This window comes from Marmota flaviventris, chromosome 1 (assembly GCF_047511675.1).
Source record: "Marmota flaviventris isolate mMarFla1 chromosome 1, mMarFla1.hap1, whole genome shotgun sequence".
Classification (NCBI taxonomy): Eukaryota; Metazoa; Chordata; class Mammalia; order Rodentia; family Sciuridae; genus Marmota; species Marmota flaviventris.
The window spans coordinates 152,009,689-152,034,058 of record NC_092498.1 but is presented as its reverse complement, the minus strand read 5'-3'; the positions used below and the strand labels follow the sequence as shown (position 1 = coordinate 152,034,058).

General features: G+C 34.0%; 1 protein-coding gene across 1 annotated transcript in view; it reads right to left on the bottom strand.

Annotated features, from left to right (window-relative positions):
- Positions 1-2,557: 2,557 nt before the first annotated feature.
- The window catches only part of LOC139707239 (zinc finger protein 420-like), an 86,413-nt gene continuing 64,600 nt past the window's right edge, over positions 2,558-24,370 (bottom strand). Inside the window, 2 exon segments of the mRNA XM_071617693.1 lie at positions 2,558-5,441; positions 5,443-7,274. Of these exon segments, the coding sequence (XP_071473794.1) occupies positions 5,286-5,441; positions 5,443-7,274 (1,988 nt within the window). The 3' untranslated portion in view covers positions 2,558-5,285.

Sequence of the window (24,370 nt, the reverse complement as noted above, 5' to 3'; positions counted from 1 at the left end):
GAGCCACTTTGCCCAGCTTCTCAATATCAAATCAAGGGAAAAAAAGAAGGCAAGTGAAACTATAATACTAGTAATAAGAAAGAATAATAACCATAGCCCAGTTAAAAAAAATTATCAAACAAAAAGGCCAGAGAATTGACATGTGCATTTTCTCCAAGAGACTTCACTTGGAAGACTGAATCAGAAGGATCGCAAATTCAGGGCCAATTGCAGTAATGTAAGAGGACCCTAAGCAACCTAATGAGATTCTGTGTCACATTGAAATATGAAAAAAACATCAGGATGGTGTTTGGCAGAAGAGTACCCCTCAGTTCAATGTCCTATACTAATAAGTAAATTAATAAAAAAATCAGAAAAGATGACATCAGTGATTAATAGCACTTCATTTGAGAACCAAGAAGAAGGACTATTCTTTAAATAAATGTCATACTGCTAAAAGTAACTCAGTAGGTGACAAATATGAATGAATGAATTATCATATCAGCAAATGTACTGTCAGCTACTATTAGAAATACAAGCATATTACATAAGTTAATAGCTGGGTCCTAGCTAACTTTACGAACCAGATCATTAGATTCTAAGATTTTAAAAATACTCTGGACTACAGGAGCCTAACATGAATATCTTAGGGTTTCATTCTATTAATTATAAAAAATGAATATGAAAATCTCAAAAATGGCACGAAAATAGCAAAAATGAATGGAAGTGAAAAAAATCTAATTAGAACATTTGTAAAAAGAATCAACAAATAAGAAAAATACATTCTAGATGTACAAATCCAGAAGTTAAAGATATCCCTTTCAGAGAATTCATGTCTAATAAATAGTTTAAAGAGTAATATAGATGAAGGAACACTTTAGTAAGTATTTCTAATTAAAACAGCAATGAAAGTTGAAAGAATGAGTACCACTTCTGCAAAACAGTGGAAAGAACTGTTTTTAGATGGCACAACACTTATTTTTCAATTAAAATCATAAACCTGAAGCATGCCAGCTATTGCTGTTTATATTCAAATGTAATTAAATTAAAATTCACTATTCAAATCTACTTAAATAGAATACAGAAATATTTAAGAAAGGAAAAGATAAATTACATATTTACTAGAAATGATGAAAAGTACTTTATTATCAATTTTGAAATTATTCACTTAGAAAACCAGAGATATTGGAGAAATAAACATCAATATCTTAAAATTGCAATGAGATATCAATAAAAGTTAAATGTGGAGAACAATAACTTTATTCATATTAGGGATTGGGGAGCAATGAATTTTGGTGGCTATAGTCCAAAATCTGTTATACACAATGAGTGTGAACATATTTCAAATTATTATTAGAGTCATGGTAGAGTGATTGCCTACCATGACTGCACATAGATATCCCTGAGGTTGATGTCTAGCAGCAATAAGCTACACTGAAAAGCCAAAATGGTGATAGCATTTACAATATGTCCATGATTTGGATTGTCCTACAGATATTGATTTCCTCATTCTCGCACTACATCTAAGTTCCTGCTTATGCAGCAAATCATTTTAAAGCCACCTTATTTGCATCTCTTACTCATTTGGGGTACATGTTCTGATTTTCAAAATAAAAGGAGCAAATGTTAAAAGGTTTAGATTTTTCTTTCAAAATCTATTAAAGTCTTCTTCATTGTTACCATTTTTATTTTAGCCAAACACTTCAGGAATTACTTTTCCAAGTCTAGAAAACATGAAATGAGCTATTGCCACACACCAAATAGATCCATTATATTTGGAACCATCCACCTAAAGCTTGCCCAGGCCAATTAGAGTAGTCAGACACAGGAGGGCTTAAGCCTTTCTCAGGAGACTTTAAGGCTTTTTCTGTTTTCTTCTACCACTTTTCTTCAGTTATTGAGGAAAATATAATTTATTACACCTCAGATAGGTCTGCCCTGTTGCAAAAACAGGGAAACTATTCTTTTATCTTGTGGTTTGATATTGCTCCTTTAACAACACTACCTGATTCAGATGAAATTTTAAGACAGACTTTAATAGGAGTTCAAACAAATTAATCATTTTATTTAGTTTTTTATTTATTCAAATTAGATATACCTGACAGTAGAAAGCACTTTGACACATCATACACATGTGGAGTATAACTTCTCATTTTTTAAGTCGTACCTGATGAAGAATTGCACTGGTCACGTAATCATATGTACACACAAGGTAATAATGTCTTATTGATTCTACTATCCTTTCAATCCTCATACTCTCTCCCCTCCCTTAACAAACAAATGAATCTTTCCCATCATCACTTTTCTGACAATGTACATTATCTTTTAACTGACTGTTTCCATTTTTATTTAAGCACATGGATTTTATTAAGACTACACATTCAATTGTTAATCGCTTCTGCAAACACCCTCACAGACACTTTCTAAAATAATACCTTGCAATATATTATGACATTTCTTAACATAGTCACATTGATTCATAAAAGCACCAAATTATAAACTGAATCATAGCAATAGGGTAATATATGTTGTATTGTTTTCCTGGAACTGACATAACAGAAGACCACAAACAAGATGGTTCAAAACAACAGAAGTTTATTTTTTCACATTTAAATTGAACAAAAGTAGAGAAGAAAGGTGTTAGGCCAGAGTAGTTCTTTCTGGATTTCCTGAGGGTGTATCTGTCCAATGCCTCTCTCCTAGCTTCTGGTTACTTCCAGCAGTTATTCATGTTTCCTGGCTTGTTGTTGCACCATTCCAATTTTTGTCTTTGCTTTCTCTGGCCTTCTCTGAAACTTTAAGTATGTCACCTCCTCTTCTTATAACAATACCAACCTTTGAACTTAAGGTCAATTGTTATTCATTTTGATCTACTTTAAAATGAAATTAACACTGGTAAACACCTAAGAAAGGTTGTTCATTGCTCCTTATTGGAACTATATCCACTTTAATCAGAATTGGCAGGCCATTCAAGATACATTTGTTAGTTTAACAAAAGTTCTTTAGCTAAATAAGTATCACAGGATTTCTCATAGAAAATAGGTATCTTATCAAAGAGAATGTTTGTTTAATCAAATAAAGTCTTCATGTCTGGACCAAATAAATATTATGTCACGAAAATTATGAACTAACTTATCTTGATGAATCTATTTCTTGCTAGGATCAGGCATGAGGTAATCTAATAAAGTTGACCTTCAGTGGGCCTGGGGTTATGGCTCAGTGGTAGAGCACTCCCCTCACATGTATAAGGCTCTGGGTTTGATCCTAAGCACCACATAAAAATAAATAAAATAAAGTTCTTGTGTCTAACTACAATATATATATATATAACATTTACAACCCAGGTTCTCACTGTAAAGTGGGATGAGAGATACCTAAAGTATAAAGTTAATCTTCAGTGGATGTTAAAATATTAAAATTTCTACTTCAATATATAAAAATCTAGGGCTTATTTTTATATCTCTATGACCTTCTTATAAGTCTTCTAATTTCACCATAAATACTAAAAGAAAAAAAATTATAATTATCTGATTTAAGCAAATTATATTCTCCATTAAGTTTGATTAAAATGTGTAAAAGTATTAAGAGATGCAAGAGTATTATTTACTCAATAGTATGTTTTACTCTTACATAGAACATTTAGTCAAGTGTAACACTGTGATGTCTGTCATTTAATGACAGGATTCAATACATGATTGTTAACATATAAGGAAATATTCACTTATAATAACATACTGTATACATAAGGTAAATATAGGTGAAAAATGCACTATAAACTGGCATGATGGTCCATTCTTGTATACAAGTAAATTGGGAAGCTGAGAAGTTTTAGAAGTTTAAATTCAGCCTCAGCAACTTAGTGTTGTTTCAAGCAACTTAGCAAGACCAGTCTCAAAATTTGAAAAAGTGAGGAGAGGGCTTAGGAATGTGGCCCAGTATTTAAAAATCCCTAAATTTAAACTTCAGTACAAAAAAGTAAAGTTTAAAACATTAAAATTCAGTATAAAACATCAAAAATAGCTTTTTTAAAAAATTTGTTATGAGATTTACTTTTTTAGAGAGAGAGAGAGAGAATTTTTTAATATTTATTTTTTAGTTTTCAATGTTCACAACATCTTTATTTGTATGTGGTGCTGAGGATCGAACCCAGTGCCACAGGCATGCCAGGCGAGAGCGCTACCACTTGAGCCACATCCTCAGCCCCAAAATAGATTTTTTATAATTGTTTTCTCCAATATTCAAAAGTGAGAATAGTTAGTAATCTTTGATTTAGAAAAAAAATTTATACACTTTCAAAACTGAGGTTTCTGCGCTATGCATGTATAATAATTATGATTGTTATTTCTACCAAATAACTGGATAATGTTTAATAAATTTAAGAAAAAGTTAAAGATAACTACTCATTTTCTATATTTAAATTAGTTCTTTCACTGATCCTCATATACATCAAGGTGTAATGTATAGGTAATGACTTTACTATACTCTCACATTTGTCAAGGTGTTTATTGTAAATGTTTTGTTGTTATATAAGGCATTCATTTTGGACAAAATATGTTCAATGTTCACTCTGGTATGAGATTTAAAATGTTCAATGAATTGAAAATTTGAATAAGTTTTAGAAATATTATTTAACTATTTAGGATTTCTGGGCACAATGAATTCCCTAAAAATCAGTAGCGTTTAAGAAACATGCGGCTTTGAAACATTTGTTTTTCCCATTTGTATTCTCTCTAACCCGTATGTATCCTCAGGTGCTGAGTATTGGTGAATCAATTATGGAGGCATTGTCACATTGTCAATTTTCACATTTCAAAAATTTCTCTCTGCTGTGATGATTGTGGAGAGGATTAAATGTTGACCCATCCTTAAAGAAATGGTACAAAGGTCTTATTTGTAGAGCTTCTCTCCAGTGTGTTTTCTTGAATGTCTAGTAATGTGTGATATATAATTAAAAATGTTTCTACATTCTCTACATTTGTAGTCTTCTTTGCAGAATAAATAGCCTAGTAGTGGTGAAAAAGTTTTGATTTCTTATTAAAAGCTTTGCAAAATTGTTTCCATTTGTAGGGGTTCTTTTCTGTATAAATTTTGTGGTTAATAAGGTTTGATTTTTCTTTAAAAGCATTATCACTTTCTTCATATTTTTAAGGTTTCTCACCAGAGTGTCTTCTGCTGTGGTAAATAAAGTTTTATTTTTGATTAAAAGCTTAGCCACATTATTTACATTTGGAGGGCTACTCTCCAGTGTGTGTTCTTCTGTGGCAAGGAAGGCTTGTTTTTTGACTAAAGGCTTTGCCACATTCTTTTCATTTGTAGGCCTTCTCTCTAGTTTGAGTTCTGTTGTGGCAAAAAAGGCCAGATTTTTGATTAAAAGCTTTGCCACACTTTTTACATTTGTAGGGCTTCTCTCCAGTGTGACTTCCGTTGTGGCAAATAAGGCCTGCTTTTTGACTAAAAGCTTTTTCCACATTCTTTACATTTGTAGGGCTTCTCTTCAGTGTGAGTTCTCCTGTGGCGAATAAGATGTGTTTTTTGAGTAAAAGCTTTTCCACATTCTTTACATTTGTAGGGCTTCTCTCCAGTGTGAGTTCTGCTGTGGGAAACAAGGTGAATTTTTTGAGTAAAAGCTTTGCCACATTCTTTACATTTGTAGGGCTTCTCTCCTGTGTGAGTTCTTCTGTGACAAATAAGATTTGATATTTGAGTAAAAACTTTGTCACATACTTTGCATTTGTAGGCCTTCTCTTCAGTGTGAGTTCTGTTGTGACAAATAAGGTTTGTTTTTTGACTAAAAGTTTTGCCACATTCTTTACATTTGTAGACCGTCTCTCTAGTGTGATTTCCGTTGTGGCAAATAAGGCCAGATTTTTGATTAAAAGCTTTGCCACACTCTTTACATTTGTAGAGCTTCTCTCCAGTGTGAGTTCTATTGTGGTAAATAAGGCCTGTTTTTTGACTAAAGGCTTTTCCACATTCCTTACATTTGTAGGGCTTCTCTCCAGTGTGAGTTCTCCTGTGGCGAATAAGGCCGGTTTTTTGACTAAAAGCTTTCCCACATTCTTTACATTTGTAGGGCTTCTCTCCAGTGTGAGTTCTGTTGTGGTGAATAAGGTGTGTTTTTTGAGTAAAAGCTTTGCCACATTCATTGCATTTGTAGGGCTTCTCTCCTGTGTGAGTTCTGCTGTGGCAAATAAGGTGTGATATTTGAGTAAAAACTTTGTCACATACTTTGCATTTGTAGGCCTTCTCTTCAGTGTGAGTTCTTTTGTGACAAATAAGGCTTGTTTTGTGACTAAAAGCTTTGCCACACTCTTTACATTTGTAGGCCTTCTCTCCAGTGTGAGTTCCGTTGTGGCAAATAAGGCTGGCTTTTTGACTAAAAGCTTTTCCACATTCTTTACATTTGTAGGGCTTCACTCCAGTATGAGTTCTGTTGTGGCAAATAAGGCCTGCTTTTTTATTAAAAGCTTTTCCACATTCTTTACATTTGTAGGGCTTCTCTCCAGTGTGAGTTCTGTTGTGGCAAATAAGGTGTGTTTTTTGACTAAAAGCTTTTCCACATTCTTTACATTTGTAGGGCTTCTCTCCAGTGTGAATTCTATTGTGGCAAATAAGGTGTGTTTTTTGACTAAAAGCTTTTCCACATTCTTTACATTTGTAGGGCTTCTCTCCAGTGTGAGTTCTGTTGTGGCAAATAAGGGTTGATATTTGAGTAAAAACTTTGTCACATACTTTGCATTTGTGAGCCTTCTGTCTAGTGTGAGTTCTGCTGTGGTGAATTAGGTGTATTTTTGGACTAAAAGCTTTGCCACATTCTTCACTTTCTTTGTAGGGATTCTCTCCAGTATGAGTTCTTCTATGGCATATAAGGGTTGATATTTGAGTAAAAGCTTTACCACATACTTTACATTTGTAGGTCTTCTTTTTAGTGTGAATTCTGCTTTGCTTAATAAAGATTGATTTTTCTTCAAAAACTTTATCACATTCTGCCCATTGGTAGGACATCTCTCCAGCATGGGTTCTTCTGTGGTAAATAAGACTTTTTTTTTTACTAAAAGCTTTGCCACATTGTTTATATTTGTAGGGCTTCTCTCCAGTATAAATTCTTTGGAGGTGAACAAGGCCTGATTTTTGATACAATTCCTGATGTTTACTCTCATTTATAGTTTTCCATATTTTCTTTTCTTGTAAATAGTCAAGATAAAAATTTCTGTATTTCCCACTTATCACTTTATGAAATATATGTTTTATGCCCGTTTCTGGTGAATATTCTTCGGTGTGATAAGGAGTCATGTCTGAAGTAAACAAAAAATTTTAAAAAAATTACATACTAGACTGGGATAAATATATTTGCATACACAACATGAAGTTAAGGTAAAATAAGTACATCAGGAGTGTAGCAGATTAGTAAATCCAAAGTTATCAACAATCCAGAAATATATCAGTTCAATAAAAATGTATAGACAAAATTACCTTGGGAATATTACCCAAATTTTTGAAGAGACCACAGTATCCAAGAGTAATACATCACTAAGTAGAGTAATACAATAGAGAGAAGGAAAGTATGTTACTTTTATCATCCATAGACTTTTGTCCTCCATAAGGTAGCATTCTGTATTTAGTAAATATCTACCAGTTACCTTCACTCTCAGTAGAATAAGGAAAATGTAAAACATATATAAACATCTGTGGCTTTTTTAAAGAGTGTCTGAAAACTGGTTTTTATCTACCATGACATAGAGACATAAAAATAACTGATAGATTTTGGGTGATAATACCATAAATATTCAACAAGGGTAAAGTGGTTATGGACTCTTAAAAAGAAATATGAACAAAAATTTTACTAAGAAATATATACATATATGTCTATAAAATTTTCCCTAAAACATATTTAAAAGACTAAAGAAACCTTGCATAGCCTATGGCCATAATACTTGGATGAAATCAAAATATGGCAATCAAGAATAATAAATTGATTTTTATAGTTTTAAATTTGTGTGATATGATGATTTCTTTTAATGAAATACAACTTTATGTATTTACTACACATATTATGGTATCTTATACTATTTATACAAGGTAAAATGACTAAAATGATTCAACACATGCATTATTTTATATAATTATCAGTTTTGCACTTAAAAGGTATTGTATTCCTTCTATTAGTATTTATGAAGAACATAATACACACTACACTCACCATGTGGTAAACAAAACTCTTGACCTTCTTATGCCCACTAAAATAAAAAATATGGAGACTTTGACTAACAATGTCAGCCCTACACAAAACACAGTACCTGGTGAGTAAAATTTTACTCATTACATTTTTGACTTCCACATGTGAATCAAAAGCTCCTACAACTGACTCTCTGCCTGCCATATTTTACTTAATGCAAAGTCCTGCATATATATCTTATAACACTTTAAGAGACAAAATATTTTATATAACTAAATAATAATAGTATATAAGTACAATATTTATACTCATTTAATCATTGATAGGCACATACAGTGAGTCCCTGTCTTGAATATAAAGAACAATGTTTGCACTAAACACAAAAGCAGAGGTATCTCTTCAATTGGCTGATTTAATTGTTCATGGATACATATTTAGTGCTGGCATTTCTGGATCTTTAGGTCATCCAACTTTTTTTTTTTTTTTTTTTTTTTTTTTTTTAATGTGTGGTGCTTGGGATTAAGCCCCAAAGTTCTATATCACTTAACTACAACATAAGTCTTGGACAAGAGCATTTGTGTTGCATTCTGGCAAAGAATTTTTTGACACTTTGCCCATATCATGAGACTCTCTTTCAGGATAACTTTAATGTTGATGGACTAATTATCCTAGTGGAGGATATTTCAAGGCAGCACAATATTCAATAGGTGGCCTAGGTGTTTCTGAAAGATTTTAATAAGGTTTATTTGAAAATCAGAAGCAGAAAGCAGAGCAAAATTTTTTTTTAAGTTTTGCAATATGGCCATAAAAATATATGTAAAGTGAAGTTTTATTTCTGAAGAGATTAATGTTGTTTAAAAACAGGAGGCTAATATCGTGCTCAGAGAACCTAGAAAATGTGCTTTGAGGACAACCCAGCAATCAGCAAGGCCACACCCACTGAAGGACAAAGAGTGTAGAATTGAAAACACCTTTATGAGACCATGAGATATAATTATACAAGCACGGAATATATCTTACTCTAATTATGACTTCATTCTTGTGGGTCTACATGATAGTGGGATTCACTATATATTTATATGTGTACATTAAAAAATTTTGCCAGGGGGCTGGGGATGTGACTCAAGTGGTAGCGCGCTCGCCTTGCATGCGTGCAGCCCAGGTTCGATCCTCAGCACCACATACCAACAGAGATATTGTGTCCGCTGAAAACTAAAAACTAAAAATATTAAAATTCTCTCTCTCCATCTCAAAAAAAAATTGCCATATCATCTTTCATACATTTGATTCAAGTGGGTTATGAACTCCCATTTTTGCCCCAAATACAAGTTGCAGAATCACATCGGTTACACATCCACATTTTTACATAATACCATATTAATGACTGTTGTATTCTGCTACATGAGCTTTGTAATGTTTTGAACAAACAATAAAAAAAAGAAAAAAAAGAAAACTATCAACTGCTTTGTTTTTGCCATTTGATAGAGGAAAATCAATAACAACAACCATGTGAGTTATACTGAAACTGGAGAGAAGCAGAGATGACTGTGAAGGGAATGCATCCTCCCTGCATCTCCCAGAAAATACATTCTGCTTTTACCTGTAGTGGGTGTGCAGCCATTTTGTTGTTCTATTTTTGTGAGACTTCCCAGTATCCTTATAATAAAATTTTCTTTTCTTTAAAAAAAAAAAAAAATTGCCAGATTCATTCCACTTTCTTTTTCCTAACCCTCCTCCCTTCCCTTAATTTCTCTTTTTCTAATCTACTGAATTTCTATTCCCCTATTTATTGTGGATTACATTCCACCTATCAGCAAATATATTTGACTTTGGTTTTGTGGGACTGTCTTATTTCTCTTAGCACGATGATTTCCACATCCATCCATTTACTGGCAAATATCATAAATTCATCTTAAGAGCCCAGTAATACTCCATTGTGTATATATGCCACATTTTATATATCTATCTATCTGTTGTATATGTGTTTCATAGTTTGTGTATGCTGAAAACATATACTGTAATTTTATGTGGAAATACCTTTAAACATGGGATTTGTTCTAAAAATAAATATATTGACTACTTCACAAATAAGAAAAAATAAAAATAAAAAAGACCTTTGGAGAACTGTACTGCACAGGGATGCTGAAATGAATCTCAGGATTCGTTTCAACATGCTCAGCTGCCCAGGCATTCAAAAGTCCTTTGCAGCTGTGGTCCAAGAACACATAGCTATTGCTGCACAAGCTGGGAAACAGACCTTGGCCTCACCGATAGGCTTTGTTTTCTGAAGGAATGCAGGATACTGGAGTTAAAGGACCCTAGAGCTTCCATCAAGATTTCCAAACAAACCCTTGAAGGTCAAGAAAAACATACCAGGGTGAAAATCTTGCAAGTATGACAGATGAAAGTGTGAGAAGGGAGGCAGTGCTGCAGTGGAATTGTTCCAGATTTAGCGTGGCACATGGAATATGTACCAATGAAAACTATTGGCTGCGGACAAAGCCAGCCTAAGGGAGAGGCATATAAGCTGCAACAAACAAAGTCACAGGGGTGGGGTACCTGAGTTCTTTCGAGAGCACATTTCATTGCCAATGTACCCCAGATGCTAGATTTGGTGCTACTAGACCTAATGTTTTCCCCAACTGGATTTAGGTCTTATTTTGATCACATTCCTTTTATCTATGTCTATATCCATGTCTTTTGGAGTTGGATTTTGTACACTGTGACATTATATATTGGATGTGTATATTTTGCTTTTGATTTTTAAAAGGCCTCATGGCCAAGAATTCACCTCCAGTCTCCAAGTATGCTTTGAACTTGAACTTTTGGGGAATCCTGGAAGTATTCTTACTTTGGGGACTCTTGAAGGTGGGCAAAATGTTTTGCTTTGTTATGATGCAAATTAGCATTAGGAGGGTTAGAAAAGGAGTATTATGGTTTAGATATAGTTTGTGCTCCAAAGAATCCCCTGTTAATACAGAAATACTAAGAGATAAAATTGTTAGATTATAAAAACTATAACCTAATCAGTGCATTAATGCAGTTGATGGTTTGATAATTTGAGAGTACTACTGTACTGGATAGTAACCTTAGATACATGGAGCCTGATTAAAGTAAGTGTGTCACTAGGGGCATACTCTAGGAATTATATATTTTGTTCCTGGCTTTGCCTGCTCACCCTGTGCTTCCTGGCTGTCATTAGGTAAGCAGATTTTCAGCACAATGTACTTCCACCCAGATATTCTGATTCACTCTAGGTCCAGAGAAATAGAGCCAGCCCATTATAGACTGAAGCTTTAAATCCATGAGCCCAAAGAAACTTTCATTTCTCTAAATTGTTAATTAGGCTGTAAGCCACAGCATTAAAAAAAGCTAACAAATACAACAGTCTTCATACAGTGCACCTGAGTTATGACAAAAGTGGCACTTAGCAGTATGGAGCCATCCATCTATGATCTGCTCTGCCTGAAACTCAGTATTATTCACTCTTCCAAGTTCATCATTTTCAGAGCAAGGCCTAAATTTCTCTCCCAACGTATTCACAGAGAAACTTTGAAGATAAACTGTTTCACAGCTGGCATAAAGTTTGGCCCATTATTTTTGCCAAGCCCCACACCAAGAACCTGCCTACAGCAAACTTTTTATGAAATCAAGACACGTTTTTGTGGCACAACTGAAACTGGCTCTTATATCAAAGAAAACATTTGTGGTCAATGTTCCCAGAAAAAAGTCAGGTAAAAGGGAATTGCCTAGATATATTTGCTCAAGATAAGGACACTGTGATTGGGGGAAAATATTCTGGAAATATTTCTAAGGACATACCAATAGTTGAACAAACCAAATTTTTCTTCCTACCTTGGTAGTATTAGGAGGCTTGCATGTATCATATATATAAATTTCCAGAAGGTGTATTTATTGTACTCAGCTACACTGCCTCTCTTCTACTCACCGAAAGGGTTTTCTAATATGATAATTAGGGTTTTCTAATATGACATGTTACTTGGAGATTAAAATGTTTACTAGTTAAAGTTTCTGTGAGTATCCATAAAACATATAGAATAACTGGGGTGAATTGATGCCTTACTTTGATGACAAGCAGAAAGAATATGTTTTTTGCTCACTACATCAAAGGAAACTAGTCTGATAGGTAAAAGAAAGGAAGGGATATTCTTTTTTAAAAAATTGTTTATGAAGGCATCATAATTATACATATTAATTAGGTTTATTTTGACAAAAGCATACATGCAAGGAATTGGATTTCAAGTTCCATCTGTTCTTTTTTTTTCTTTCTCCCCCAATTCTTTCCCCTCAACTCTGTTAAATTTCCCTTTCTTCTACATGTGCATAAGAAATTCCCTTAGTATCTTTATATGTGTATATAACATGATTTTGTTAAATTCATCTTTTTATGTTTCTCTTTCCCTTCCTCCCCATCATCTTCCTACATCTACTACAATAATCTTTCATATATCATGATGATATCCAGTCCTCTTTCCCACCACTGTCTTTCAATTATTTTGCTCCAGCTTCTGCATGTGAGAAAAAACATATGTCTGCCTGTTTTCTGAGTTAGCATGATTTTCTCCATTTCCATCCATTTACTGGCAAAGGCCATTATTTCTTTCTTTATAGCTGAGTACAACTTCATTGTGAATATATACACCACATTTTCTTAATCCACTTGTCTGTTGATGGGATCTGGGTTGATTCTACAATTTGGCTGTTTGAATGTGGTCCTACAAACATTATAGTGGCTGTAAAGTTATAGTTTGCTCATTTTAGATCTTTTGAATAAACACCTCTCTGGACAAATTCCTAGTTTTTTCAGGAATCTACATATTGATTTCCAGCTGTTATAATTTTCAGTCCCACCAACAATGTAAGAATGTATCTTTTTCCCCATGTACTTGCTGGCATTTATTATTATTTATGTTCTTTATTAATTGACATTCTGAATGGAGTGAGATGAATTTTTTGTGTAATTTTGATTTGCACTTCCCTAATTGCTAGAGATGCTGAACATTTCATATATTTTTTGGCCATTTGTGTTTCTTGTTTTGTGATGTTTATGTTTATTTATTTTATCCATTTATTGATTGGACTATTTGTTTTATGTTTGGCATTGAAATTTTTGACTTTATATATTATGCATATTAGTCCTTTGTCAAAGGAGTAGCTGGCAAAGATTTTCTCCCATTCCATAACCTCCCCCCTTTAATCATTTCCTTTACTGTGCAAAGGCTTTTTAATTTGGTGACATCCATCTTATTGATTTTTGGTTTTACATTGTGGGCTTTAGGGGTTTTGTTGAGGAAGTCAGTGCCTGCAACTTTGTGATGCAGTGTTAACCCTTTCTCTTCTAGAAGTTTCAATGTTTCTTACCTTATTTCTAAGTATTTGATCCATTTTGATATGAGTTTTGTGCAGGATGAAAGATAGGAATATAAGTTGATTCCTCTACATATACATATCCATTTTTTCACAATGCCTTTAATATAAAGTCTCTATGTTCTCCAACTCAAGTATCAGATGGCTGTAAGTGTTCAGCTTTGTCACCATATTCTATTCTATTCTATTCCATTCCATTCCATTGGTCTTTATGTCTACTTTGATGCTAGTACCATGATGTTGTGGCTAATATAGCTCTGCAGTATAATTTGCAAAAGATACTGTGATGCCTCCTGAATCACTTTTCTTGCTCAGAATTGATTTGGCTATTATGGATCATTTATTCTTCCAAACAAAGTGTAGGACCTTTTTTTCCTAATTCTTTGAAGCTTTTCATTGTATTTTGATGGGGATTTTCAGAGAAGGAAATTTATTTGGTGCTCATCATTTCAGAGGCCTCAGTCCATAGACAGCTCATTTTATTACTCTTTGCCCAAAGTATGCCAGAAGATCATAATAAATAGATGTGGTACAAGAAATTTCCTCAGGACATAACCACAAGGAAGAGGGGAGGAGAGAGCATTTCTTACCACAAACAAAATATAAATTCCAAAATCATGCCCTCAATGACCCCCCTTCTCTAGCCACATCTTAAAATGCCTACAATTACCCAGCTAATCCCTATTAGAATATTAATGCACTGATTATGTTAAGAATCTCATATCCCAATCATTTCACATATAAACTTTCTTGCATTTTGTCATGCATGAGCTTTTGGGGAACACCTCACATCTAAATCATAACACTGTTTATGTCAAGGTATTCTTTCTGCCTCATTATACACAGTGAGTTTCTGTGTGTCACAACATACATGCTTCTATGTGGATTTTTAATTGTAATTATCTACTCTGACTTTTTTATTCTCCTAAGGAGATTTCTATTATGATAATCAACCAGTTCCTGGCTGATTGAATGTATCTTACCCAGAATTACTCTCATTTTCCAAAAAGTACACAAAATTACCTGGTTGAATTTATGTGTTGCTTGGCAGCTCTTCATGAAGAACATTTTTTTCCATCAGTATATTCAAGAAACACAGTCTGGCAGATAACTGTCATGCAATAAATCTATTTAAAATTGTGCATTGGCATAGATTTAGAGGATTCATCGTGGGTTACCATGGGTCTTGAAAGAATCATGAATATTTATATGGAGATATTCATGAGAGCTTATTAGGTCTGTGTAGTACAACTTAGCCCTGAGGTAAGAACCAAGATGCACAATTTAACAAAAGAGGTGAAAGATCTTTACAATGAAACTACACAACTAAAGAAAGAAATTGAAGAAGAACTTTAAAGATGGGAAGACTTCCCATGCTTTTGCATAGGCAGAATTGGCATTGTCAAAATGGCCATACTACTAAAAACATTATAACATAATTAATGAATTTCCTATTAAAATCTTAATGACATTCTTCATAGAAACAGCAACTATAAAATTCATTTGGAGCCTGGGGATGTGGCTCAATGGTAGAGTGCTTGCCTAGCGCATGTGAGGCCCTCTGTTCAATCCTCAGTACCACATTAAAAATAAATGAATAAAATAAAGCTATAAAAAAGTTACCTCATTAATTTTTTTATTTGGAAAAATAAGAGACCTAGAATAGCCAAAACAATCTTTAGCAAGAAAAGTGAAGCAAGTGCTGGAGATATGGCTGAAGTGGTGCTTACCTGGCATGCGTGAGGCACTGGGTTCTATCCTCAGCACCACATAAAAAATAAAATAAAGATATTGTGACCACTTAAAAAATTTAAAAAAATAAATATTTTTTTAAAAAAAGAAAAGAAAAGTGAAGCAGAAGGCATCACAAAACCAGACCTTAAAATTATACTACAGGGCCACAGTAACAAACACCAGAATGGCATTGGCAGCAAAACAGATACATACAAAGAATAGAAGACACAGAGAAAAATCCACATAAATACAGTTACCTTATACTAGACAAAGGTGTCAGAAACATACATTGGACAAAAGATAACCTCTTCAACAAATGGTACTGGGAAAACTGAAAATCCATATGTAGCAAAATGAATTTAACCTCTATCTCTCACCCTGCACAAAAATCAACTCAAAGTGGATCAAAGACATAGGCACTAGAACACAGTGCCACATAGGAAAAAAAAGTAGTCCCAGATCTACATCATGTCAGCTTAGGAACTAACTTCTTATCAAGACTCCTAAAGCACAAGAAATATTATCAAGAATCAGTAAATGAGATGGAATCAAACTAAAAATATTTTTTTCATAGCAAAGGAGAAAAGAACATGAACAGAATGATGACAGAATGGGAGAAAATATTTCCACCTGAAACTCTGGTAAAGCACTAATCTCCAGGATATATAAAGAACTCAAAAAATTTAACACCAAGAAACTAAATAATCCAGTCATTAAGAGGACTAAGGAGCTGAACAAGACACTTCACAGAAGAAGAAATACAACTAATCAACAAATTTATAAATATATGTACAAGATCTTTAGAAATTAAAGAAATGCAAATCAAAAATACATTGAGATTTCATCTCACCCCAGTCAGAATGGCAATTTTTAGGAATACAAGCAACAATAAATTTTGGCAAAGATGTGTGGTAAAAGGTACACTCATACATTGCTGGTGCAATGCAAACTTTGGAAAGTTATATGGAGATTCCTCCAAAAAACTTGGAATGGAACCATCATTTTACCCTTCTTGGTATGTACTCAAAGAACTTAAAATCAGCATTAACAATGACAGAACCACGTCAAGTCAATGTATACAGCAGCTCAACTAATTGAGGTGTTCTTCAACAGATGAACAGATAAAAAAAATTGTGAGATTCAATACCCACACAAACCCATTAAATTATATTCATGCCCTGGATGATTTGAAAATTCCCCAAATTCAGGGTTTCCACCTTTAGCTAAATCATTGCGACATCAAGAATTATTGTTATTAGATGAATTCTAGATAGGAAAGATGGGTGGGAGGGAAAAGGAGGGGGCAGGAGATTAGCAAGGATGGTAAAATGTGATGGACATCATTATCCAAAGTACATGTATGAAGACTTAAATTGGGTGTCAACATACTTTATATAAAAACAGATATATGAATATTTGTGGTTTATATGTCTAATAAGAATTATAATGCAAAAAAGTACGTGTATAGAGGCATGAATTGGTGTGAACATACTTTACATACAAAGATATGAAAAATTATGCTCTATATGTGTAATAAGAATTCTAATGCATTCTGCTGTCATGTATTTAAAAAAAATAAAATCAATAAAATTTAAAAAAATATTCTTATACTGGAAAAACTTGAGCTGCAAGGCCAGAAACATATGGTATAAATTATAATCAGACTTAGATAAATGGAAAATGCACAGATGTATTTCTTCCATGTGAAGTTCCTGAAATGGAGTAAGAAAAATAATTACAGAGTATTCCAGAGGACATACTTATGACTGTCAATGTCAAAGTCCTTCTCTTGCCTCAGAACCCTTGATGGTCTTGTTCCTATCAAAATGTATAATTTTCCTGGGAGTGTATTCGACATACATAGCTATTTTTGCTAATTTATACTCACCAAAAAGTTTCATGTTAGACAATTAAGTTCCTTGGTGAGTGGAATATTCCTTGCTCATAATTTCTGTCAATTTCCTAAAAACACACAGAATTAATCTGATATATCTATTCTCTGCCACACTTCAGCAAGAAGTTTTCTGTCCCTCAGTACATTTAGGGAAGTTAATATAACAAATAACAGACATGTAAGGAACATCTTTAATATTGTGGATTGGCAAGAATGCAGAGAACTCAGTTCAGGATACTATATAACCTGACATATACATGAATATATAACAGTTTACCCATCTATTGAGAGCAGGTGAGCTGATGTATATGTATCCTGTTATTGAACAAAATATCCTTAAATGAAGCATTATTGTGTGGCACATAAATATATATCAGATAAGCTAATAGTCTGTTGTTAAGAAAATTTTTATACATTCAACATTAGGCTTGGGAGAGTAGTTTCTGCTGACTACTATAGAGTCTTGTAGATTTTTGAAATTTGATAAGAATACCATTCAAACTTCTGGTTTGACATTAAACAATATGCATTATAAAATCATATGTTTATTAATTATTATTCTTGCTTATCATTTGGTTTAATCTGGTCTGGAGTAAACCACTTGCAAACTTCCAATTGTTCTCTTGATCTACTCATGTAGGATGAGCTCAATCTCCAACTAACACATTGTGACAATCTAAGTGAAAAATTTTGTGTGAGGGGTGTTTATTAAATACATGTGCAAAGGTTTCTTTCTGAGGAAGGATGACAGCTAATCCTCTATGTTCTGCCATAAGAGTTGAACAAAATATAGATGTTCATAAGAAAAGCCGTTCAGAAAATGCATAAAACTACTTGGCACCATGAGTCTCTTATTGCTTTGGTTGTTGAGACTGTTTTAAATTCTGAGCAAAGGGACAAATTTTTCAATAGGCCTTTCTAAGGATAGGTATTATGGGGAAGCCTAATATTAATCTTTCTTCTTCACAGGAAGTAGTACAGCTTTGTTAGAACATATTAAAAAAAAGTTAGGGATGACCAAGGAGTACATCTTACTCCCTGTACTTACCAATAAGAATGGTGTGCTCTGCTGTTGCTTTTCTGAGTAGTTTAGTTCTAGTATTGGGATGCTGGAGTATGACAAACTGCACACAGTATAAGTTTTGATGACGAAATTATAGAATACACACACACACACACACACACACACATATATAAGACAGAGAGACAGAGAGAGAGAGAGAGACTTAGAGATTATATATATAATATATATATATATATATATATATATATATATATATATATATATATATAATATATCTTGGAGATTTTGAGTATATATTCTACTTATAAGTTTTGATGACCAAATTATAGAATACACACACACACACACACATGTATATATATATCTTGGACATTTTGAGTATATATTCTACTTATATCAAACTTACACAGCCTCTACTACACATTTGTGTAATGTTTTAAAATTCAGAAACCAAAAAGTAAATGTCTATTAACTTCATTCTGGAGGATTAGACTTTGCTGGATCCTGCCCAGTAAAATCCATGCAGAGATGTGATGCAGGAAGTCTTCAGAAACCTAGGTAAGATTAGCGTTGTGTGTGTGTGTGTGTGTGTGTGTGTGTGTGTGTGTGTGTGTGTGTTAGTGCATGCATTTACACACGCGTGTGTGAGCACTAGGGATTGAACCCAGGGCCTTGGGCATGTGAGGCAAACATTCAACAAATTGATCTGTATCCCCAGTCTAGAATAACATTTATTTACAAAATCAAATACTTTAGGAAATATATCCAGCTTGATGTCATTGTCTAGTGCATCAAATCCCATATTTTTTATAATTTTTAATAATTCATAATGATTCTCTTGGTTTTTCAGTTTAGGAAATCAGAGGATCCGAACATTAATGATCTGAACAATATCTTGTGAAAAGTCTAAAGTAATCTGTACTTGTAAGAGGCAGTTTTCCTTGAGAAAATCTTAGCACACCAGGTAATATTAGAAACGAGCAAACAAACCAAATAAGCACAATTTGAAATATTTATTCCTAGAAGTTTTTTTTTAATATATAACCAGAAAGATATACTTCAATGTAATATAGATGTTTAGTGTTTTAAATACAGTAGATTCGCAAACACTACTAAGAAAGTGTATTAATGGATACCACTTTTTTTGTAACTATTGGGAAGCAGTCAGTCAACTAATCAGTGCATTTCCTTTCAAACAATTTAGAAATGACATACAGACTTCCCCTTATATTGGTAATAATGTAAGTAAAATTCTATTAATACAAAAACATTAAAAACAACAATAAAACTGTAATTTTCTGAGAAATCATGATTGAGGCACTTTTAAAATAAAAATGATAATGTGTTGGACTGGGGATATAGCTCGGTTGGTAGAGTGCTTGACTCACATTAACAAGGCATTAGGTTCAGTCTCCAGTACACACACACACACACACACACACACACACACACACACATTTATATATATATATATATATAAATGTGTGTGTGTGTGTGTGTGTGTGTGTGTGTGTGTGTGTTTAAACCTCAAACTTAAAAAGAAAAATACATGTGAATACAGTATTTATGGAAAAGTCTTCTTGCCATCTATTACTCAATAGGCACATTGTAACTGACTCTGGCAAGAAGCCATATGAAAGATAAGAGTGTGGATAGAAGTCACAAGAACTTCTCCAAATGATCATAGACAAGGTAAGGCACAATGGTAATTCATTTAGAAATGAATGCTACATAGGGAAGAGTTCAATTTTTCAAGAACTTTCAAAAACATGATCTCTTGATCTCACTGGAGAGAATCTTTATGGATATAATCAATGTGGTAAAGCCTTCACTTATTACAGTTTTATTTATATTCATAAAAATTTATATTAAAGACAATCCCTATAAAGTAAACAATATAGAAATGCTTTTACTTATTCTAGCTCCATTAGAAAACATGAAAAAATTCATATTTGAAAGAAGCACTATGAATGGAAACAATGTGGTAAAGCCTTGGCTTATTAAAATTCCACTCAAAACCATGACCAAGCCAAGTGCAGTGATGCATGCCTATAATCCCAGATGTTTGTGAGGCTAAGAAAGGAGGATCAGAATTTCAAAGACAGCTTAAGCAATTTAGTGAGACCTTGTCCCTAAATAAAATAGGGAAAATAGGGTTGGAGATGTGGCTCAGTGGTTCAGCACCCCTGGGTTGAAACTCTGGTACCAACAACAAAACAACAACAAAAAATCTATAAATTTATCCTAGAGGAAAGCCTTATGAGTGTAAGCAATGTGTTAAACAATACACCTTCCAAGGTTATATCTCAATTACCCACCTTTTCTGCTTAGTAGAGAAGGCAGGGACAACAAAGTCAAATAAAACAAAAGAAATGTTCATATGTATAAATACCTGAGGAGTGGGTGATTTCCACTATTATCCTTTGTGTTCCCTATCAGTTGGAGGACTGTAGCCCTTTAGATTTTTTTCTCACAGCAGAAAAAAAGTTCATCTTAATTCAAACAGGAATCTGTAAATTTCATCAATTTTGACCTTTCCTCCTAAAGTTGTTGTCTCCTTGAACAGAACCATTGGCTGTGGGTCAAATTTCCAGCACCTGAGCCTTTGGGGGACACTTTAGATTCAACCTATACCTCTTTATTTACATAAAAAAAAAAAAAAAAAAACCTCATGCAAGAAGTCTCTGTGTAAACAGTGTGGAATAGAATTCAACTTCTCCAATTTTATTCAAAAATACTAAATGATTTTTATACGTTACTAATTACTGAAATAATAGTAATTGCATTGACATAAGAAATTGGTAAACTAATAAGTCTCAGATTTGAAAATTCAATGCCCTTAAGTCAAGAACAGGTTCAACCAGATTAAAATGAGGTGTTTCTTCAAATAACAAATATTAAAGGAAAAGGGTAATATTGTTAGTTAAAAAGTAGCCACCTAAGTCAAACAATGGAAACATAAAACTGTGAAGCATCAAGAGTATAAGTGTGAATATAATAAAAGGCAAATTCATTTAAAAATGATCTCTTGAAAAACACTGAACTTCCAGACAGACTATGTTGGAATTTTGAATCTATCACTTGCCTCAATGTGAGCCTGGGTAAGAGTTTAAACTTCTTTGAAATGTGGATAATGTTGCACCCATCCTACAGGATTTCTTTGAGAATTAAGGTACATGAAGCATTTATAACAACTTATCATGTAAGCACTCTATAACACCACTAAAAGCAATGTGTTGTAATATATGTTTGGCATATTATGATAGCATTATTAAAATGGTCTACAAAGACAAAGTCTTAACACTGATATGCTATGAAAATACTTAATAAGGAAGTAACTTGAAATGATGACTTTCTTATTTTAAGGCCTGTTATGGTGATTTGGATGTGATGAGTCCCACAGTAGCTCATATGTGAAACAATGAAAGAAGGTTCAGGAGCAAAATGATTGGATTGTAAGAGTCTTAACCCAGTGCTTTAATCTTGGGTTACGGATTAGTGATTTAATTCTCTGATAGGGATTAACCGAATGGTAACTGAAGTAGTATGGTGTGGCTGGAGGAGGTGGGAATTAGGGCATGACTTTAGGTATACAGCTTATCTGGCTAATGGGATCTGCCTACTTCCTGATCACCATGATGTGAGCTGATTCCCTCTGCCATACTCTTCTGCCATAATGTTCAGCCTCACCTCAAGCCCTGTGGAATAAAGCTGGCCTTTTATGGACTAAGACCTCTTAAACTATGAGCTCTCAAATAAATGTTCCTCCTCTACAATTGTTCTGGTGGGGCCTTTTAGTCACAGTAGGGGAAAAGCTGACTAAAACAGAAATTGGCACCAAGAAGTGGGGTCATTGCTGTGCTTAACCTGACTATGTGGTTCAGAAGATTTTTGAGCTCCTGGAATTGGTGGGAGGAATTTTGAGAAGCTTAGCAATGTATGTTGGAAATGCTTAAGTGGAGCTTCAAGGCAAATTCTGGTGGGAGCTCATAAGACCAGAATGTCAATAAGATCACAGTCAGTGAAGACAGGGCTCAAGAGGTTTCAGGAAAGGAGGGCTGTAGTAGAATTTGGAGTAGAGGCCATTTGTGTTATGCTCCTTGTGAGAAGTTGATTTTTTTTTTTTTTTTTGGCCCATGTCCAGAGACTTATTGAGGCTTATTTTAGAAGCAATGAACTTCTTATTCTGGTGCAAGAAATGTCTAGGCAACATAGCAATCAGGAGGTGGCATGGACATTGCTTTAGCCAAATTTATTGTGATAATCTGAGCAGAAAGCAGAGCAAACATTTGGAAAAATTGAATTAGAAAGCCCTGTGTAAAACTAGTCCTAGGAAGTTTTTTCAATATGCTCAGCCTCCCAGATCCTCAGAGGCTGCTGCAGCCAGGGACTCTGAAGCCTTTGCTAATGCTCAAAATGGTGGCAAACCTTGGCCTCAACCACAAGGTGCTTGTTCTGCAGATATGCAGAATGCTGGAGTTAGGGATCATGGATGTTTCAACCAAGATTTTAAAAGAAGGCCAAGAAGGCCAAAGTGCAGCAGGGTAGAGTCACAGTGGGCTTCCCCTTGAGAGGTCAAAGTTTAAAGACATAAAGAGGAAGGTAAAGTTGCAGTCTAGAACCAGGAGATTAAGAAATGTCAGGAATGTGAGACATTGTTCTAGGAAAGCTACACGAATTGAGCAGAGACAAGCCAACAAAAAGGCCACTTGGGCTGCAACTAACAAGGCCAGAGGGTTGGAGGTGCATATGCCCTTTGAAGAGAACATTAACAAGTCATGAGCCCAAGGTTCTGGATGTGGAGTTATAGGACTTGCTTGCCCTTCTGGATTTTGGTCTTGCTTTAGTCTTATCCCTTCTTTCTAGGCCCCTAATTTTGTGAATGAAAATGTTTATACCATTATATATTAGATACTTGTAGATTGCTATTACATTTCTAGGAGCTCTCAATGCAAGATTTTCTTGAGCCTCAGAGAAGACTTTGGATTTGAACTCTGAGAATCATGGAACTGTTGAGATTGTGGAGACTTGTGGAAAGGGATAAAATGTATTTTGCATTATGACATGGTTTTGAGCTCTTGGGGGCCAGGAGTGGAATGCTTTGGTTTGGATGTGATGTGTCCCCCAAAAGCTCACATGTGAGACAATACAAGAAGGTTCAGAAATGAAATGATTTGGTTTTAAGAGTCTTAGCCCAGTGATTTAATCCTCTGATAGGGATTAACTGAGTGGTACCTGAAGTGGTATGGTACAACTGGAGGAGGTAGAAATTGGGGAATGGCTTTGGGTATATAGATTTTTCTATCTGTTTTTTGATCATCATGATGTAAGCTGCTTTGCTCTACCACACTCTCCCACCATGATGTTTAGCCTCACCTCAAGCCCCATGGAATGGAGCCAGCCTTCTATGGACTAAGACCTCAGAAACCATGAACCCTGAAATAAACTTGCCTCTTCCATGATTGGACTGGATGGGTTCTTTAGTCATAGTAGTGAAAAATCTAACTAAAACAAGGTCATAGTTTTTAAGTAATCTAGGTACATTGTAAGAATTAAATTAGGTGAATATAAATGTTTACAAGTTAATAATTAATTTACCCTTCTGTTACAAGTAATTGAAACTTATATAAGTTATTTCTGAGTTAAAATACTGAGTTTTAATTGTTAAAAATGAGGATAAAATCACCTAATATTGACTTTTTAAAAATTTTATAAAAATATATTTTATTTTATTATTACAATACAGAATGAAATGGCACCTTATAAATTTCTGATCTTTGTAGGATTGTAGCTGTGTCACTTAATTGCTAGTGTGAGTATAGGTTAATATGTCACTTCACTGCTGTTTGAACTATAACTTTTTAAGCATGGCTTTGCTTGAAATATGGCTTCTAGAAATGTAAGCTTGCAGATATCTTGAGAAATTACTCCATGTGGTAATGACCACTTCCAGTTATCACTTGCAGATTTTTCTCTGCCTTTGTTCTGCTGATGTAAACTGTTTATTGCAAGAACTTGCACTCATAGTTTTTGGTCATGAATTCAAACACACCAATGTTGTAATGGTTAAGAAAGGATGTCAATTTTTTTTTTTCTATAAAAGCCCTGTGCAACCTCAGCTTGGGACCCAGAATTTCAGAGCTCATCTGGGTCTTCTGATGAAATAATCCTGAGT